This window comes from Oncorhynchus tshawytscha, linkage group LG22 (assembly GCF_018296145.1).
Source record: "Oncorhynchus tshawytscha isolate Ot180627B linkage group LG22, Otsh_v2.0, whole genome shotgun sequence".
Lineage (NCBI taxonomy): Eukaryota > Metazoa > Chordata > Actinopteri > Salmoniformes > Salmonidae > Oncorhynchus > Oncorhynchus tshawytscha.
In genome coordinates, this window is record NC_056450.1 from 32,656,692 (window position 1) to 32,677,362 (window position 20,671).

The 20,671-nt window shown below is 42.5% G+C and overlaps 1 protein-coding gene across 3 annotated transcripts in view; it reads right to left on the reverse strand.

Annotated features, from left to right (window-relative positions):
• The window catches only part of plcg1 (phospholipase C, gamma 1), a 36,661-nt gene that overhangs the window by 10,234 nt on the left and 5,756 nt on the right, over positions 1–20,671 (reverse strand). For all 3 annotated transcript variants that reach the window (XM_024385089.2, XM_024385088.2, XM_024385090.2), the window contains exons 6-17: positions 14,831–14,915; positions 14,628–14,711; positions 14,382–14,404; positions 14,231–14,300; positions 13,956–14,057; positions 13,152–13,270; positions 12,538–12,623; positions 5,624–5,744; positions 5,264–5,432; positions 5,006–5,128; positions 1,460–1,561; positions 154–341 (exon numbers count right to left, since the gene is read on the reverse strand). In XM_024385089.2, the coding sequence (XP_024240857.1) occupies positions 154–341; positions 1,460–1,561; positions 5,006–5,128; positions 5,264–5,432; positions 5,624–5,744; positions 12,538–12,623; positions 13,152–13,270; positions 13,956–14,057; positions 14,231–14,300; positions 14,382–14,404; positions 14,628–14,711; positions 14,831–14,915 (1,272 nt within the window). The remainder of the gene's footprint in view (positions 1–153; positions 342–1,459; positions 1,562–5,005; positions 5,129–5,263; positions 5,433–5,623; positions 5,745–12,537; positions 12,624–13,151; positions 13,271–13,955; positions 14,058–14,230; positions 14,301–14,381; positions 14,405–14,627; positions 14,712–14,830; positions 14,916–20,671) is intronic.

The following is a 20,671-nucleotide window of genomic DNA, read 5'->3' on the forward strand; positions in this document are numbered from 1 at the left end:
GTGAGGAGACAGAGGGTCAGGAGAAGGGGGGTTAGGTAAGTGTGCTAGGAACAGGGATGAGGAGTGGGGTGAGGCAGGTTCAGAGTGAGCTAGGAACAAGGGTGAGGAGAAGGGAGTTAGTAGAGGGTGGGGGGTACAGTAGGGGAGATTTACCAGAAGGACAAGGTGTAGTCTCCTACGAATGTCTCACTCTCCCGGACCAGGAAGGACCCGTCGGGAGCGCCCGTCTCAAGACAGTACTCCGACAGCAGCCGCTCAGCTATCTGTCTCCCGTCGCGACCAGCACCCAGCTTCCCATGGAACCACTTCTCTGCTATATGTTGGTCCATACCGTTAGAGACCTAGAAAGACAGAGAGTGCTAGAGTTTAATGTTGGAACCCCTATGGCAGGGTTTCCCCAAACTTGGTCCTGGGGAGCCCGAGGGGGGCACATTTTTTTTTTTACCCCAACACTACACAGCTGATTCAAATGATCAAAGCTTGATGATTAGTCGAATCAGTTGTGTAGTACTAGGCCAAAAATCTAAAACGTGCACCCCTTGGAGTCCCGAGGACAGAGTTGGGGAAACCCTGTCCTATGGCATTAAGCACCATAAAGTGATGTTCTGTCCTGTATGTACTGCAGACTGTCTGCTGCCTTTATTTTGCTGTGGTGATGCGCCACTGCAAAATCATTGCCTCTACACAATAAAGAAATACGGAACATGAAACTCTGTTGAGGAGCATTTTGCCTAGAACATTCCACATGTAATTTATCTGCAAACAAAACAAGTCATTCATAGAAAAAAATAAAAACCCCAGAGTAGAATAGTTTCTTTACCTAGTCGGCTTGTTGTGTTCTATGCTAGATAAATATTCCTCTCTGTGGCTCATTCATGTTATAAGTGCCATAGGAAGGGAAACGTGCATTCTGACAAGCAGTCAATGCACAACAATTATTGCAATTGCAAAAACAGCAGTTTTAATGGCTTTTGTTAAAAAGAGGGGAATCCCAGCTTTCCATTCCTACTTTTCTTATTTCTCAACTCCTAAATATGCACAAACTGCACCATTTCAAACCCATGGGCATGGTTAAGCATGTTATGCTCAGCAATTCAGTGAGTGCATAGGGGAGAGTGGGGCTAAATGTAACACCGGCCAATTGTAGGGTGACTTGAGGTACAACGCCTCACTCCTAAAAATGATTTATTGGAATGACTTAAATTGTGATGAGATAATATTTTTGGTTGAGCAAGAGTAGTGGAAACCAGATAACATGTTGGGGGAAAAATTAACACGTAGGCCTAGATTTTATTCCGTGTTTATGCAAGTTTCTTGGGACATAAATGAATCAATATGATAACTAGTTAAGAGAACACATGAGATCTGGCTAATGATTAGCCCAATGGGGTAAATGCAGACATGCTTCAGCCTATTTATTTGCACCCCCGACCCCCCCCACTGTACCGCAATGCCTTACCTCTCTGTGCTCCTCCTCATCCTCGTTGCCTTGGTTGCTAGACGTCTCCTCCGAGTAGTAGATCTTACTGCTGGTCAGGACAAAGAAGTGAGGGTACCACTCCTGCAGAGAGAGGGGGAGATGGTGTTTGAGTTATAAAAAGGTGCTTAAAAAAAGGTAACAGTGACAAGAGCTATGGACCATACAACCAAGGCATGTACAGTGAGCTACACAAATTTTGGGACAATGACATTGGTTGTTGTTTTGGCTCTGTACTCAGCACTTCGGATTTGAAATTATACAGTGACTATAAGGTTAAAGTCAGCTTTAATTTGAGGGTTTTTTCATCCATATCTTGTGAAACTTTTTCAAATTATAACACTTTTTGTACATAGTCTTCTCCCCCCCAATGTTTTGGTTGTGTTTCAGATTATTTTGTGCACAATATAAATTGATGGTAAATAACAGTGTCATTTTGGATTCACTGTTATTGTAAATAAAAATATGTTTCTAAACACCGCTACATTAATGTGGAAGCTACCATGATTACAGATCATTCTGAATGAATCATGATGAGTGAGAAAGTTAGAGGCATAAATAACATGAAAAAAAAAAAATGCTAACCTCCCCTGTTATTAATCAGATTTGATTGTAAAGGTTAGTATATCTTGGGGGTACAATATTTGAGCGTCTAACTTTTTCACGATTCATTCAGAACTATCTGTAATCATGGTAGCATCCATCCACATGCACCATGCTCTACCAACTGAGCTACACGGAACTACATTAAACATAGAAGAGTTTAGAAATATATTCTATTCTTATTTACAATAAGGGGGGGGTTCTCCTAAACTATATGGAATTGTTTTAAGGTCATACCAAGGATCTATTGGAGCTATTGGAGTTTAAGATCCCCTGAAGTATCAAATAAAAATGTAACACACTGAAAACCAGATTCACTACATGGAACAGATAGTCCCCAAAAAATATCAAAAAGGAAGTTTGTGCTGAAGTGTCTCTCCTATATCTTTTATACATTTTTTTTACATGTATTTAACCACATATTTTTTGGTATTAAACAGTCTCCATTTATACACTACCGTTCAAAAGTTTGGGGTCACTTAGAAATTCCCTTGCCATTGAAAGAAAAGCAAATTCTTTGTCCATTAAATGAACATAAAATTGATCAGAAATACAGTATAGACATTGTTAATGTTGTAAATGACTATTGTAGCTGGAAACAGCAGATTGTTTATGGAATATCTATTTAAGGGTGGCAGGTAGCCTAGTGGTTAGAGCATTGGGCCAGTAAGCGCAAGGTTGCTGGATCAAATCCCCGAGCTGACAAGGTAGAAATCTGTCGTTCTGCCCCCGAACAAGGCAGTTCCCCGGTAGGCAATCATTGTAAATAATAATTTATTCTTAACTAGTTAAATAAAAAGGATAAAACATATGCTTGAACCTTTTTATTTAACTAAGTCAGTTAACTTTTGCAATTATGTTAGCACAGCTGAAAAATGTTGTCCTGATTAAAGATGCAATAACACTGGCCTTCTTTCGACTAGTTGAGTATCTGGAGCATCAGCATTTGTGGGTTCGATTACAGGCTCAAAATGGCCTGAAAGAAAGAACTTTCTTCTGAAACTCGTCAGTCTATTCTTGTTCTGCGAAATGAAGGCGAGTAATTGACAAGAAACTGAAGATCTTGTACAACGCTGTGTACTACTCCCTTCACAGAAAAGCACAAACTTGCTCTAACCAGAATAGAAAGAGTAGTGGGAGGCCCCAGTACACAACTGAGCAAGAGGACATTTTGAGCCTGTAATCAAACCCACAAATGCTGATGCTCCAGATACTCAACTAGTCTAAAGAAGGTCAGCTGTGCTAACAATAGCAAAATTTGCTTTTCTTAAAAACATTTTTTAAAACAAGGACATTTCTAAGTGACCCTAAACTTTTGAACGGTAGTGTACATCCATCAATTTTTTCAACTGGTACCCGGGGACCTTCAGGTGAGTCTTGAGGCCTGTGGGCATCCTAGAGCAAAATATCCAACATGTACATGTTCGTGAGAGTGTGTAACCCAAAAGGTTTGGATGCTACAGACACAAGTTGGCAGATCAGCTGTACCAACGTCAGACGAGTCTCGACACTTGAAGGCTGTAGAGCAAAACACTGTTCGTGAGAGTAATCTTTCCATAGAGGGGTCATAATAGTTCTGTAGGCCAAACCAGTCAGACGCTACAGATGCTTTTGTGAGAAGACCAATTTTTGGGATGTCTCATGATCTGACAAACACTGCTCTAGCTCTGTCACCTTTAACCACAGATGGGATGTCTCATGATCTGACAAACACTGCTTTAGCTCTGTCACCTTTTACCACAGATGGGATGTCTCATGGTCTGACAAACACTGCTCTAGTTCTGTCACCTTTTACCACAGATGGGATGTCTCATGGTCTGACAAACACTGCTCTAGCTCTGCCACCTTTTACCACAGATGGGATGTCTCCTGGTCTGACAAACACTGCTCTAGCTCTGTCACCTTTTACCACAGATGGGATGTCTCCTGGTCTGACAAACACTGCTCTAGTTCTGCCACCTTTTACCACAGATGGGATGTCTCATGGTCTGACAAACACTGCTCTAGCTCTGTCACCTTTAACCACAGATGGGATGTCTCATGATCTGACAAACACTGCTTTAGCTCTGTCACCTTTTACCACAGATGGGATGTCTCATGGTCTGACAAACACTGCTCTAGTTCTGCCACCTTTTACCACAGATGGGATGTCTCATGGTCTGACAAACACTGCTCTAGCTCTGTCACCTTTTACCACAGATGGGATGTCTCATGGTCTGACAAACACTGCTCTAGCTCTGCCACCTTTTACCACAGATGGGATGTCTCATGGTCTGACAAACACTGCTCTAGCTCTGTCACCTTTTACCACAGATGGGATGTCTCATGGTCTGACAAACACTGCTCTAGCTCTGTCACCTTTTACCACAGATGGGATGTCTCCTGGTCTGACAAACACTGCTCTAGCTCTGTCACCTTTTACCTCAGCTGTGGAAGTGCGACATATGCAGATGCGGCGGATTGACACGTAAACAAAAAACTGATCTCTAGCTTAATGTGACATTTATGGAGATTTTACTATGCTTATTTTACTATGTTATTAGATTTCCGCCAGGGCGCAGACATCGTCCTTATTAATATGGGGTTGGTCCCCCCTTTGCTGTTATAACAGCCTCCCCTCTTCTGGGAAGGCTTTCCACTAGATGTTCAAACACTGCTGTGGGAACTTGCTTCCATTTAGGCACAAGAGCATTAGTGAAAGTCTTAGCCAGAACCATGAAAAACATCCCCAGATCCCCATTATTCCTCCTCCACCAAACAGTTCTTGTGCTGACGTTGCTTCCAGAGGTAGTTTGGAGTCTGCACTTTAACCTCAGTCATTGTATCATTTAAAATCCCAAGTGCTGGAGTACAGAGTCAAAACAACATGTCACTGTACAACTACTTTTGGAGCTCACTGTAGATAGATAGAAAAAAAGTTCTCACATGGTTGATGGGGTCCTCCAGGAAGAGAATGCCATTCTTGATGGAGTTGCTGATGTCATTCTCAGAGTAGGGAGTAGAGGTGGACACCTCCTCATAGGCACTGCCCTCTGCTAGCTTCTTATGCTGCACAAGACAGGGAGAGGAAGAGTGACGAGACCGCAGTTGGTTTATGAAGTAATTTAGCAGATGCTCTGATCCACGAGTACATTAAAATGACAACACAAACATCTTTAATTCCAAATCCACATGACCTCTGACCTTGATGAGGATCTTCCTCTTAAGCTGATTGGGTGAGGGCAATCCGTCGGCGGAGATGTCCACAGCCTTGGTAAGCAGCATTTCTCCAAAGACCTTCTTAAAGTAGGTAGCCATGTTCCTCTGCTGCACAATGCTGCAATGATCCTCTATGGACAGGATGATGGGGTAGCTGGGGAAGGAGTAAGAGGGGGAGAGGGGTCAGAGGTCAACAGCACATCCAAGGTGAAAGGCGTGGTGGAAAGGCCCCCCCCCCCTTGTGAACTTCTCATTTAAATGTCATGTTCTCTTTAGAGGACAGTAGATTACTGAGTATCACTCAAGCATACAAAACACAAAGACTGTGAGCACATGGAGACTCACTCAGACGTCACAAAGGCATGTTCCTTGATGGTCGCCAGGACATCACAGAACTTGATCTTGGTGGTGAGGGTGTGTCCATGGTAGATGACAGGCATTCCATCTGGACCATCCCAGCAGTCCACTGCCAACACACACAAACTTTTTTTAATGGCATAGTAGAGATGTCTGGTCTGCATATTTGGTGAGTTGAGTGGGTGTCTGTTAAAAGGGTATGTAGGGAGTAGTAGGCTTTAACCACGTTAGTTAACCTGTTGAGTACACAAACTATAGTTTGTTTATTTTTCATTTACAAGGGCAGCTACACAATCCCAGGATAAGCAGACTATGGTTGGCCATGGTTTTATGTGTAGTATGCTTAGACTAGGCCTCCACAACCAGCCTCAAAATTAAAGATATAGGATCAAAAAATGTGATTGAAAATGATTCATTCAATGACAAAGAGAGGAAGGGACAGCATCCAGTGCCTTCAGAAAGTATTCATACCACGTGGTACAGCCACAATTCCAAATTGATGAAATAGCTTCTTAATTTCTCAACCAGCTACAAACAATACCCCATAAATAACAAAGTGAAAACATGATTTTAGCAAATTTATTGAAAATGAAATACAGAAATACCTCATTTACATTAGTATTCACAACCTGAGTCAATAAGGGTAAAAAATAAACATTTGAAAAGGGGAATTTTTCAATGACAGCTATGAGTCTTTCTGGGTATGTCTGAGTTTTGCACACCTGGATTGTACAATAATTGCCCATTATTATTAGAAAAATTATTCAAGCTCCGTCAAGTTGGTTGTTGATCATTGCTACACCGCTTTTCCAAGTCTTGACATAAATCTGCTTAAATCTAAGTAAAACTTGGCAGCTCAGGAACATTCACTGTCTTCTTGGTAGGCAACTCATATATCTATCCATTTACACACACAAAGGTTTGGACACCTACTCATTCAAGGGTTTTTCTTTATTTATACTATTGTATAATAATAGTGATGACATCAAAACTATGAACACATGTAATCATGTAACCAAAAAAAAAAAAAAAAAAAGTGTTAAATCAAAATATATTTTGGATTATTCAAAAAGTAACCAGTTTTTGCCTTAACAGCTTTGCATAGTCTTTGCATTCTCTCAACCAGCTTCACCTGGAATGCTTTTCCAACAGTCTCGAAAGAGATCCCACAAATGACGAGTACTTGTTGGCTGCTTTTCCTTCACTCTGCAGTCCAACTCATTCCAAACCATCTCAATTGGGTTGAGGTTGTGAAGGCCAGGTCACCTGATGCAGCACACCATCACTCTCCTTCTTGGACAAATAGCCCTGGAGGTGTGCTGGGTCGTTGTCCTGTTCAAAAATAAATGACAGTCACACTAAGCCCAAACCAGATGGGATGGCGTATTGCTGCAGAAACATGTGGTAGCCATGCCGGTTAAGTGTGCCTTGAATTCTAAATAAATCACAGACGGTGTCACCAGCAAAGCCCCCCCACACATTCTCCTCCATGCTTCATGGTGGGAACTTCACTTCACACGTTAACCTACAACACGTCTCACAAAGACACTGATCAGAACAAAGGACAGATTTCCACCAGTCTAATGTCCATTGTTCACGTTTCTTGGCCCAAGCAAGTCTCTTCCTTCTTCTTGGTATCCTTCAGTAGTGGTTTCTCTGCAGCAATTCCACCATGAGGCCTGATTCACGCAGTCTCCACTGAACAGTTGATGTTGAGATGTGTCTGTTACTTGAACACTTAAGCATTTATTTGGGCTGCAATTTCTGGGGCTGGTAACGAATGAACTTATCCTCTGCAGCAGAGGTAACCCTGGGTCTTCCTTTCCTGTGGCGGTCCTCATGAGAGATGGTTTTATCATAGCGCTTGATGGGTTTTGCAACTGCACTCAAAAGAAACTTTAAAAGTTCTTGAAATGTTCTGCAATGACTGACCTTCATGTCTTAAAGTAAATGGACCCTCTGCTTATTTGAGCTGTTCTTGCCATAATATGGACTTGGTATTTTACCAAATAGGGGTGGTATAGACAAGATGGCCTGCAGCAGAGGTAACTCTGGGTCTTCCATTCCTGTGGCAGTCCTCATGAGAGCCAGTTTCATCATAGCGCTTGATGGTTTTTGCGACTGCACTTGAAGAAACAAAGTTCTTGAGATTTTCCAGATTGACTGACCTTCATGTCTTAAAGTAATGATGGACTGTCATTTCTCTTTGCTTATTTGAGCTGTTCTTGCCATAATATGAACTTGGTCTTCTACCAAATAGGGCTATCTTCTGTATACCACCCCTACCTTGTCACAAAACAACTGATTGGCTCAAACGCATCAAGGAAGAAATTCCACAAACAAACAAACCACACTTGTTAATTGAAATGCATTCCAGGTGACTACCTCATGAAGCTGGTTGACAGAATACCAAGAGTGTGCAAAGCTGTCATCAAGGCAAAGGTTGGCTACTTTGAATTATCTCAAATATATTTGTTTAACACCTTTTTGGTTGCTACATGATTCCATGTGTTATTTCATAGTTTTGATGTCTTCACTATTATTATACAATGTAGAAAATAGTAAAAATAAAGAGAAACCCTTGAAAGAGTAAGTGTGAACAAACTTGACTGGTACTGTATGTGTACAGTGGGGCAAAAAATTATTTAGTCAGCCACCAATTGTGCAAGTTCTGCCACTTAAAAAGATGAGGCCTGTAATTTTCATTATATACTTCAACTATGACAGACAAAATGAGAAAATAAATCCAGAAAATCACATTGTAGGATTTTTAATGAATTTACTTGCAAATTATGGTGGAAAATAAGTATTTGGTCACCTACAAACAAGCAAGATATCTGGCTCTCACAGACCTGTAACTTCTTCTTTAAGAGGCTCCTCTGTCCTCCACTCGTTACCTGTATTAATGGCACCTGTTTGAACTTGTTATCAGTATAAAAGACAACTGTCCACGACCTCAAACAGTCACACTCCAAACTCCACTATGGCCAAGACCAAAGAGCTGTCAAAGGACACCTGAAACAAAATTGTAGACCTGCACCAGGCTGGGAAGACTGAATCTGCAATAGGTAAGCAGCTTGGTTTGAAGAAATCAACTGTGGGAGCAATTATTAGGAATTGGAAGACATACAAGACCACTGATAATCTCCCTCGATCTGGGGCTCCACGCAAGATCTCACCCCGTGGGGTCAAAATGATCACAAGAACGGTGAGCAAAAATCCCAGAACCACACGGGGGGACCTAGTGAATGACCTGCAGAGAGCTGGGACCAAAGTAACAAAGCCTACCATCAGTAACACACTACGCCGCCAGGGACTCAAATCCTGCAGTGCCAGACGTGTCCCCCTGCTTAAATTTGCTAGAGAGCATTTGGATGATCCAGAAGAAGATTGGGAGAATGTCATATGGTCAGATGAAACCAAAATATAACTTTTTTGGTAAAAACTCAACTCGTCATGTTTGGAGGACAAAGAATGCTGAGTTGCATCCAAAGAACACCATACCTACTGTGAAGCATGGGGGTGGAAACATCATGCTTTGGGGCTGTTTTTCTGCAAAGGGACCAGGACGACTGATCCGTGTAAAGGAAAGAATGAATGGGGCCATGGTATCGTGAGATTGAGTGAAAACCTCCTTCCATCAGCAAGGGCATTGAAGATGAAACGTGGCTGGGTCTTTCAGCATGACAATGATCCCAAACACACCGCCCGGGCAACAAAGGAGTGGCTTCGTAAGAAGCATTTCAAGGTCCTGGAGTGGCCTAGCCAGTCTCCAGATCTCAACCCCATAGAAAATCTTTGGAGGGAGTTGAAAGTCAGTGTTGCCCAGCAACAGCCCCAAAACATCACTGCTCTAGAGGAGATATGCATGGAGGAATGGGCCAAAATACCAGCAAGTGTGTGTGAAAACTTGTGAAGACTTACAGAAAACGTTTGACCTCTGTCATTGCCAACAAAGGGTATATAACAAAGTATTGAGATAAACTTTTGTTATTGACCAAATACTTATTTTCCACCATAATTTGCAAATAAATTCATTAAAAAAATCCTACAATGTGATTTTCTGGATTTTTTTCCTCGTTTTGTCCGTCATAGTTGAAGTGTACCTATGATGAACATTACAGGCCTCTCATCTTTTTAAGTGGGAGAACTTGCACAATTGGAGGCTGACTAAATACTTTTTTGCCCCACTGTATGTAGTCGGAAGTTTACATACACCTTAGCCAAATACATTAACTCAGTTTCACAATTCCTGACATTTAATCCAAGTAAAAATTCCCTGTCTTAGGTCAGTTAGGATTCCGCTTTATTTTAAGAATGTGAAATGTCAGAATATTAGTAGAGAGAATGATTTATTTAAGCTTTTATTTCTTTCATCACATTCCCAGTGGGTCAGAAGTTTACAGTCTCAATTAGTATTTGGTAGCATTGCCTTTAAATTGTTTAACTTGGGTCAAACGTTTCAAGTAGCCTTCCACAAGCTTCCCACAAAAAGTTGGGTGAATTTTGGCCCATTCCTCCTGACAGAGCTGGTGTAACTGAGTCAGGTTTGTAGGCATCCTTGCTCGCACACACTTTTTCAGTTCTGCCCGGAAATTCTCTATAGGTTTGAGGTCAGGGCTTTGTGATGGCCACTCCAATACCTTGACTTTGATGTCCTTCAACCATTATGCCACAAACTTTGGAAGTATGCTTGGTGTCATCCTCCATTTGGAACACCCATTTGCAACCAAGCTTTAACTTCCTGACTGATGTTTGAGATGGTGCTGCAATATATCCATATATTTTCCTTCCTCATGATGCCATCTATCTTGTGAAGTGCTCCAGTCCCTCCTGCAGCAAAGCACCCCCACAACCTGATGCTGCCACCCCCATGCTTCACGGTTGGGATGGTGTTCTTCGGCTTGCAAGCCTACCCCTTTTCCTCCAAACATAACAATGGTCATTATGGCCAAACAGTTCTTTTTTTGTTTTATCAGACCAGAGGACATTTCTCCAAAAAGCACAATCTTTGTCCCCATATGCAGTTGCAAACCGTAGTCTGGCTTTTTTATGGCAGTTTTGGAGCAGTAGTGGCTTCTTCCTTGCTGAGCGTCCTTTCAGGTTATGTCAATATCGGACTCGTTTTCCTGTGGACATAGATACGTTTGTACCCGCTTCCTCCAGCATCTTCACAAGGTCCCTTGCTGTTCTGGGATTGATTTGCACTTTTCGCACCAAAGTACGTTCATCTTTAGGAGACAGAACACGTCTCCTTCCTGAGCGGTATGATGGCTGCGTGGTCCCATGGTGTTTATACTTGCATACTATTGTTTGTACAGATGAACGTGGTACCTTCAGGCATTTGGAAATTGCTCCCAAGGATGAACCAGACTTATGGAGGTCTACAAATTATTTTCTGAGGTTTGGCTGATTTATTTTGATTTTCCCATGATGTCAAGCAAAGGGGGACTGAGTTTGAAGGTAGGCCTTGAAATATAGGCTAATTGACAATGAGTCAATTGGATATCAGAAGCTTCTAAAGCCATGACATTTTCTGGAATTTTCCAAGCTGTTTAAAAGGCACAGTCAACTTTGTGTATGTAAACTTGTGTTTAAGTTATTATCCTGGTGAAAGGTGAATTTTCTCCCACTGTCTGTTAGAAAACAGACAACCATGTTTCCTCTAGGATATTGCCAGTGCTTAACTATTCAGTTTCTTTTTATGCAAAAAAATAAAAAAATACATAGTCCTTGCCAATGACAAGCATACCCATAACATAATGCAGCCACTACCTTATGCTTGAAAATATGAAGAGTGGTACTCAGTGATGTGTTGTGTTGGATTTGCCCCAAACAAAGTTTTTTTTAAATTCTTCCTTTCTTCTGTTGTACTTTAGTGCCTTATTGCAAACAGGATGCATGTTTTGTAATATTTTTATTCTGTACAGGCATCCTTTACGTTAATATTGTGGAGTAACTACAATGTTGAGCCATCCTCAGGTTTCTCCCATCACAGCCATGTAACTGTTTTAAAGTCACCATTGGCCTCTTGGTGAAATCCCTGAGCAGTTTAATTCCTCCCCGACAACTGAGTTAAGGATGACCATCTTTGTAGTGACTGGGTGTATTGATACACCATCCAAAGTGTCATTAAATAACTTTGCCATGCTCAAAAGGGATATTCAACTTTTTACATTTTGACTCATCTACCAATAGGTGCCATTCTTTGCGAGGCATTAGGAAATTCAATGTTCGACAAAGGGTCCGTACCGATAACTGAATGTGTAAGTTAGAGATGAGGTAGCCATTCAAAAATCATGTTAAACACTATTATTGCACACAGAGTGAGTCCATGTAACTCATTTTGTGACTTGTTAAGCAGATGTTTTATTTAGGCTTGCCATAAAGTGGTTTAATACTTACTGATCCAAGACATTTCATGTTTTCATTTAATTAATTAGTTAAAAAATAATTCCACTTTGACATTATGGGGTATTATGTAGGCCAGTGACAACATCTCAACTTAATCCATTTTAAATTCAGGCTGTAACAAAATGTGGAAAAAGTCCAGATGTCTGAATACTTTCTAAAGGCCCTGTGTGTGAGTGTGTGTGTGTGTGTATATAACACACATTAAAAAAAGGGACTTCCTGGTTTAAATCAAGATGAAATATTAAAGTGTCATATGTGCCTTTCTGAATGGAGCAGCAGTGCAGTACGACGACTGTCTCTAAAAATAGTCAGATCCTTTAGAAACCGGTCTGAACAGTGTTCCCTCACTACCAGTGCAGTGATACAGTATACGAAGAGTGTTTGTCATGCAGATATTGTGGAGAAGAGTGGCTTTAGGTCTGAAAGAAAGAGGGTTATGGAGAGAGTAAAGTCAGGTGTGTGTGTGTGTGTATATATAATAAACTCACACTCGATGCAGCGGCAGCCCATCCTCAGACAGCGTGCGTACGCTTCCAGGGACGACTCACTAGAAAACTGGTCACCTGTCAGGTAGCTACAAACACACACACGACATCAGATAGTCTACAGAAGCCTCCTTTCCCTTCATCCTGTGTTCTTCACATCCCCTTCCATGTCAGTAGTGAAACATTGAATACAGAATCAAAAAGGTATTTCTGTGTTTGTTGGTTAGCGTAAACACCCCTTTCTCACTTAGCCAGGCAATTCAGACTTTATCAAAGCAACATGGACATTTTCATTCCTCACTTCCAGGAGTATTGTTTCACAGCCAACACAAAAGGTTATCACATTAACCTCTTCTCACCATGTTTTCAATGGGAGGAAAATGACATTTTCCTACACAATCAAAGTCCAGTTCTCATAGTTAAAAAGGAATTGTTAGATAATACCAATTGAATCTGATATCCATCAGAACTGTAGGACACAAATCCCCTTGGACTAGGGAAAAACGTCTGGGAAACTCTGCTTTCTCGCTTACCATTCATGTGAAGCCAGCATTAGCACAACACTCATTTCAAATACAGTAATCCATTCTCTCCCCCCCCACTCCCTCTGTTCTTACGTGTTATGAGATGAGGATATCCAGTAATGAGACAGGGGGTTGTTCATGTCTTCAGGACACACCTGGTCCAGGGCTGAGTCCCAAACGGTGTTCTCTTTGGAAAATAGGTATGTCAGGAACTAGACCGAGGGGGGAGGGAAGACACGCAATCAATATTAGGGTTCTGATGAATGCAAAGAGACAGTCCAATGAAGAGCACTACCATGCGAAAACCAGGCACCCTTTGTGATTGTGTTCAACTGAAAGTCAGAGTTTTTTACTAATCACAGGCCCAGACATATGAAGTGTACCATCCTGTAGGTAGACACTAGAGGCACTTCCTTTGTCAGACATTTCAGACAAATCACGTGGTTTGACAATAACTAATGTCTCCTTTCCACAGAATTCAGGTCACCAGCAAGATGTGGGTGTTCTATTCCAAATTAAGTTATATAATGTGAAATGAAATTTTATTGGTCACATACACATATTTAGCAGATGTTATTGTGGGTGAGGTAAAATGCTTGTGTTCCTAGCTCCAACAGTGCAGTAATATCTAACAATTCACAATAACACACTCTAATCTAAAAGTAAAATAATGGAATTAAGAAATATATAAATATTAGGATGAGCAATGTCTGTTGGATGTACTCTCACCACTGTGTAACATGAAAATAGTTAATCATGGTACTTTAATTTTATTGCCTCGGAGAGTGAGAGAGAGAGGAGGGGGTGCGATTAGTCTCCCTAGGTAGGGTTGTTAACAATGTTCTCTAGTTCTGGGATTTCAGAGGCTAGGGGACAAGCTTAAGAGTGAGAAGGTACCTCATCTTGGTGGAAGAAGGGTTGTTCCACCTCCCTCAGTGGGTCCTTCAGGTACCCAAACATAAACTCCTGCACCTTATTGTTGTCGGTGGCCCACAGCTCCTACGAACACACACAACACATTATGTTATTCAGGTCATTTGATTTCCTTGTGTATTAACACATAACACCTTTACAAAATAACTAGTCACTAAAGTGTATGACAAGTCAAGCGTTGTGTTGTACCGAATCCCTAGGAACTTAGATAGATGATAATGCTATATCATCCAGTATACCTTCTGGGCCTCCAGAAGGAAAGTCTTGAAGTCTTCTAGTAAGATCTTCTGCTCTGGTCTCTCAATGAACCTGACAGAGGGAGAGAGGTGTTACACAACTCACATCTACAGTATAACATGATGCTCAGGCTGGGTGTGTGTGAGTATCTACCTCTGTAGAAAAGGAATCTCCATCTGAAAGACAAAAGTAAAGAAAATGATTAAACACAATAAACCTTGTCGTTTCAGTATGACAACACAGCTCCCGTCTGTCTGCCTGCCTGCTGGGCCTAACGGTTCCTACCAGAGGCTCTGTGGGTTTTAACAGGCATCTTGATTCGGGAGCCATTTGAGAAGCAGACAGACAGAGAGAGGGGGTGAGAGAGAAGATTAGGAGAGAAGGCTGAAGAGGACATACAGCTTTCTGGGCGTCAAACATCAGGCTGCGATAGAGCTGGGAAAACTGGCTAAAGGACACGTCTCCATTCCTCAACTCCGAGTCCTGAGAGAAAGAGTGAGAGGAGAGGGGGCAATGTTGCCACAGGGTTAGGATGACACTGGAAAAACACACACTGGTGGGGAGGGGGTATTAGGGAAATGTGATGAGTGTGAGGATGTTACCGGAAGTTTCTCTCTTAGGAACTTCATGTTGGGGACCCTGTAGTTAACCTGGCACAGCATGCTCTTCAGATCCTTACAGGATATCCTAAAATACACACAACGCCAAACACACAAATGAAGATGTGCACACACACACACTTCTGGAAGAGTACCATGTCGTGACTTCACCTCAGGACTACTTAAAGGAAGCTGCTTCTGAATGGGGAGGGGGGGGTGCTCGCTCACACACACACAAACACCAGGAAGCTGTGCAGGTCTGTGGCTGAAAGGTTAGTTCCTTCACACCTCCACATCACGTACACACACCAACCGGAGCTGATAGGAAGCTTCTTCAAAAACTATTAAGCTGTGCTCATTCCCTAGTTGTGCAGACAGTGCATTTGGAAAGTATACAGACCCCTTCCCTTTTTCCACATTTTGTTACGTTACAATCCTTATTCTAAAACGGATTAAATAAAAACATTTCCTCATCAATCACACAATACCCCGACACACAATACCCCATAATGACAAAGCGAAAACAGGTTTTTAGAAAATGTTGCACATTTATTACAAGTGAAACAGAAACACCTTATTGACACAAGTATTCAGACCCTTTGCTATGAGACTCGAAATTGAGCTCAGGTGAATCCTGTCTCCAATGATCATCCTTGAGATGTTTCTACAGCTTGATTGGAGTCCACCTGTAGTAAATTCAATTGATTGGAAATTATTTGGAAAGGCACACACCTGTCTATATAAAGGTCCCACAGTTGACAGTACATGTTAGAGCAAAAACCAAGCCATGAGGTCGAAGGAATTGTCCATAGAGCTCTGAGACAGGATTGTGATGAGGCACAGATCTGGGGAAGGTTACCAAAACATTTCTGCAGCATTGAAGGTCCCCAAGAACACAATGGCCTCCATTATTCTTAAATGGAAGAAGTGTGGAACCACCAAGACTCTTCCTAGAGCTGGCCGGCTGGCCAAACTGAGCAATCGGTGGAGAAGGGCCTTGGTCAGGGAGGTGACCAAGACCCAGATGGTCACTCTGACAGAGCTCCTCTGTGGAAGTGGGAAAACTTCCAGAAGAACAACCATCTCTGCAGCACCACCAATCAGGCCTTTCTGGTAGAGTGGCCAGACAGAAGCCACTCCTCAGTAAAAAGGCACATGACAGCCCATTTGGAGTTTGCCAAAAGGCACCTGAAGACTCTCAGACCATGAGAAACAAGATTCTCTGTTCTGATGAAACCAAGATTGAACTCTTTGGCCTGAATGCCAAGCGTCACATCTGGAGGAAACCTGGCACCATCCCTACGGTGAAGCATGGTGGTGGCAGCATCATGCTGTGGGGATGTTTTTCAGCGGCAGGGACTTGGAGACTAGTCACGATTGAGGGAAAGATGATCGGAGCAAAGTACAGAGAGAGATCCTTGATGAAGTCCTGAGCGCGCTGAAGCAGGTTCTCAGACTGGGGCGAAGGTTCAGCTTCCAACAGGACAACGACTAAGCACACAGCCAAAACACAAGAGTGGCGTCGGGAACAAGTCTCTGAATGTCCCCGAGTGGCCCAGCCAGAGCCCGGACTTGAACCCGATTGAACAATTCTGGAGACTTGAAAATAGCTGTGCAGCGACGCTCCCCATCCAACCTGACAGAGCTTGAGAGGATCTGCAGAGAAGAACGGGAGAAACTCCCCAAATAAACGTGTGCCAAGCTTGTAGCGTCACAACCAATGAAGACTTGAGGCTGTAATCGCTGCCAAAGGTGCTTCAACAAAGTACTGAGTACAGGGTCTGAATACTTATGGAAATGTTATTACGTTGTTTATTTTTAAAATTGCAAACATTTCTAAAAACGTATTTTTGTTTTGTCATTATGGGTTATTGTGTAGATGGATGAGAAAAAAATAACAATTTTATAATAAAGCTGTAACGTAACAAAATGTGGAAAAATAGTACTTACCGCATGCATTGTATGGTTTTACTTTCATCCCTACCTAGTCTGTCCAAAATGCCTCTGGCTGGCCTATATTGCTATTTGCTACAGCATGTAGCTAGTCATACTGGTCTAAATTATTGATAATACACTAACCCAAATGTACCAAGTCTCTGAAAGAGCATTATTGCTCTCCATTATCTTCAAGCTGATGCAATGCTTTTTCAATCATTTACAGTGGCTTGAGAAAGTATTCAGAACCCTCGAATTAATTCACATTTTGTTAGGTTACAGACGTATTATAAAAGGTATTAAATTGTTGTTTTTCATCAATCTACACACAAGGAGCGGCGGACTATGTATTTTTGTAAACAACAGCTGGTGCACGAGATCTAAGGAAGTCTCGAGCTATTGCTCGCCTGAGGTAGAGTATCTCATGATAAACTCTCGGTAGGTAGTGTTGTCTATAGGTTATCTGTATTCTCCAAAGTAGTTTACATACCACCACAGTCAGAGGCTGGCACTAAGACAGCATTGAATGAGCTGTATTCCGCCATAAGCAAACAAGAAAATGCTCACCCAGAGGAGGCACTCCTAGTAGCCGGGGACTTTAAAACAGGGAAACTTAAATCCATTTTACCAAATTTCTATCAACATGTTAAATGTGCAACCAGAGGAAACGGAACTCTGGACCACTTATACTCCACACACAGAGACTCGTACAAAGCTCTCCCTCTCCCTCCAATTGGCAAATTAGACCATAATTATATTCTCCTGATTCCTGCTTACAAGCGAAAATTAGATTAATAAAAAAAGTGGTCAGGTGAAGCAGATGCTAAGCTACAGGACTGTTTTGCTAGCACTGACTGGAATTTGTTCCGGGATTCCTCCGATGGCATTAAGGAGTACACCACATCAGTCATTGGCTTCATCAATAAGTGCATCGATGACGTCGTCCCCACAGTGACCGTACGTACATATCCATGGCTTCTGGTTGGGGTTACAGGCAGCATCCGCACTGAGCTAAAGGCTAGAGCTGCCGCTTTCATAAAGCGGGACTCTAACCTGGAAGCTTATAAGAAATCCCGCTATGCCCTCCGACGAACCATCAAACAGGCAAAGCGTCAATACAGGACTGAGATCATACTACACCGGCTCTGACGCTCGTCGGATGTAGCAGGGCTTGCAAACCATTACAGGCTACAAAAGGAAAGCACAGCCGAGAGCTGCCCAGTGACACAAGCCAACCAGGCGAGCTAAACTACTTCTATGCTCGCTTTGAGGCAAATAAAACTGAAACATGCATGAGAGCACCAGCTGTTCCCGGAAGACTGTGTGATGACGCTTTACGCAGCAGATGTGAGTAAGACCTTTAAACAGGTCAACATTCACAGGGCCGCAGGGCCAGACGGATTACCAGGACGTGTACTGCGAGCATGCGCTGACCAAATGGCAAGTGTCTTCACTGACATTTTCAACCTCTCCGAGTCTGTAATACTAACATGTTTTAAACAGACCCCCATAGTGCCTGTGCCCAAGAACACTAAGGTAACCTGGCTAAATGACTACCAACCCGTAGCACTCACATCTGTAGCCATGAAGTGCTTTGAAAGGCTGGTTTCATCCCAGAAACCCTACCTACCCACTCCAATTTGCGAACCACCACAACAGATCCACAGATGATGCAATCTCTATTGCACTCCACACTGCACTTTCCCACATGGACAAAAGGAACACCTATGTGAGAATGTTATTCATTGAATACAGCTCAGTGTTCAACACCAGTGCCCTCAAAGCTCATCAATAAGCTAAGGGACTAAACACCTCCCTCTGCAACTGGATCCTGGACTTCCTGACGTGCCACCCCCAGGTGGTGAAGGTAGGTAACAACATCTGCCACTCTGATCCTCAATACAGGGGCCCCTCAAGGGTGCGTGCACAGTCCCCTCCTGTTCACTCATGACTGCACGGCCAGGCACGACTCCAACACCATCATTAAGTTTGCCAATGACACAGTGTGCTCATTACTGATCACCGAAAATGACGAAACAGTCTATAGGGAGGTCAGACCTGACCGTGTGGTGCCAAGAAAAAAACCTCTTCCTCAATGTGATCAAGACATAGGAGATGATTGTTGACTACAGAAAAAGAGGACCAAGCACACCCCCATTCTCATCAACAGGGCTACAGTGGCGCAGGTTGAGAGTTTCAAGTTCCTTGGTGTCCACATCGCCAACAAACTAACATGGTCCAAGCACACCAAGACAGTCGTGAATAGGCCACGACCTATTCCCCCTCAGGAGACTGAAAAGATTTGGCATGGGCCAAGTCTAGGTCCAAGAGGATTCTAAACAGCTTCTACCCCCCAGCCATAAGACTCCTGAACAGCTAATAAAATGGCTACCCAGACTATTTGCATTGCACCCTCTCCACACCACTGCTACTCTCTGTTGTCATTTATTAAACTATGCATAGCACTACCTACATGTACATACTACCTCAACCAACCGGTGCCCCCGCACATTGACTATGTATCAGTACCCCCCTGTATATAATCTCACTATTGTCATTTTACTGCTGCTCTTTAATTAAATGTTACTTTTATCTCTTATCTGTATTTTTTAAAACTGCATTGTTAGTTAGGGGCTCGTAAGTAAGCATTTCACTGTAAGGTCAACACTTGTTGTATTCGCCGCATGTGACTAATACAACTTCATTTGAATACCCCAGAATGACAAAGCAAAAACAGGTTGACATTTTTGCTCAGTTATAAAAAATTGAAATATGTAAATATAAGTATTCAGACCCTTTACTCAGTACTTTGTTGAAACACCTTTGGCAGCAATTGCTGCCTAGTCGTCTTGGGTATGATGCTACGAGCTTGACCCACATGTATTTGGGGAGATTCTCCCATTCTTCTCTGCTGATCCTCTCAAGCTCTGTCAGGTTGGATGGGGAGCGATGCTACACAGCTATTTTCAGGTCTCTCCAGAGATGTTAGATCGGGTTTAAGTCCGGGCTCTGGCTGGGCATTCGGAGACTTGTCCCGAACCCAGGTTTTTAATCAAGGATCTCTGTACTTTGCCTAAATCCTGACTAGTCTCCCAGTCCCTGCTGCTGAAAAACATCCCCACAGCATGTTGCTGCCACCACCAAGCTTCACCGTAGGGATGGTGCCAGGTTTCCTCCAGATGTGACGCTTGGCATTCAGCCAAAGAGTTCATTTTTGGTTTCATCAGACCAGAGCATCTTGTTTCTCATGGTCTGAGAGTCTTTAGGTGCCTTTTGGCCTCCCTGACCAAGACCCTTCTCCCGATTGCTCAATTTGGCCAGTTAGCCAGCTCTAGGAAGAGTCTTGGTGGTCCAAACTTCTTTCATTTATAAATAATGGAGGCCAATGTGTTCTTGGGGACCTTCAATGCTGCAGAAATGTTTTGTTACCCTTCCCCAGATCTGTGCCTCGACACAATCCTGTCTCGGAGCTCTACAGACAATTCCTTTGATCTCATGGGTTGGTTTTTGCTCTGACCTGCACTGTCAACTGTGGGACCTTATATAGATAGGTGTGTACCTGTCCAAATCATGTCCAGTCAATTGAATTTAACACAGGTGGACTCCAATCAAGGATCTCAAGGATGATCAATGGAAACAACATACACCCAAGCTCAATTTCAAGTCTCATAGCAAATGGTCTGAATACTTGTGTAAAGCTATTTCTGTTTTACATGTTTTTATACATTTGAAAAAAAATCTAAAAACCTGTTTCACTTTGTCATTATGGGGTATTGTGTGTAGATTGCTGAGTAAAAAAATATATATTAATCCATCTTAGAATAAGGTTGTAACATAACAAAATGTGGAAAAAGTCAAGGGGTCTGAATACTTTCCGATGGTACTGTATTTAGTTTATATCCCCCAAAA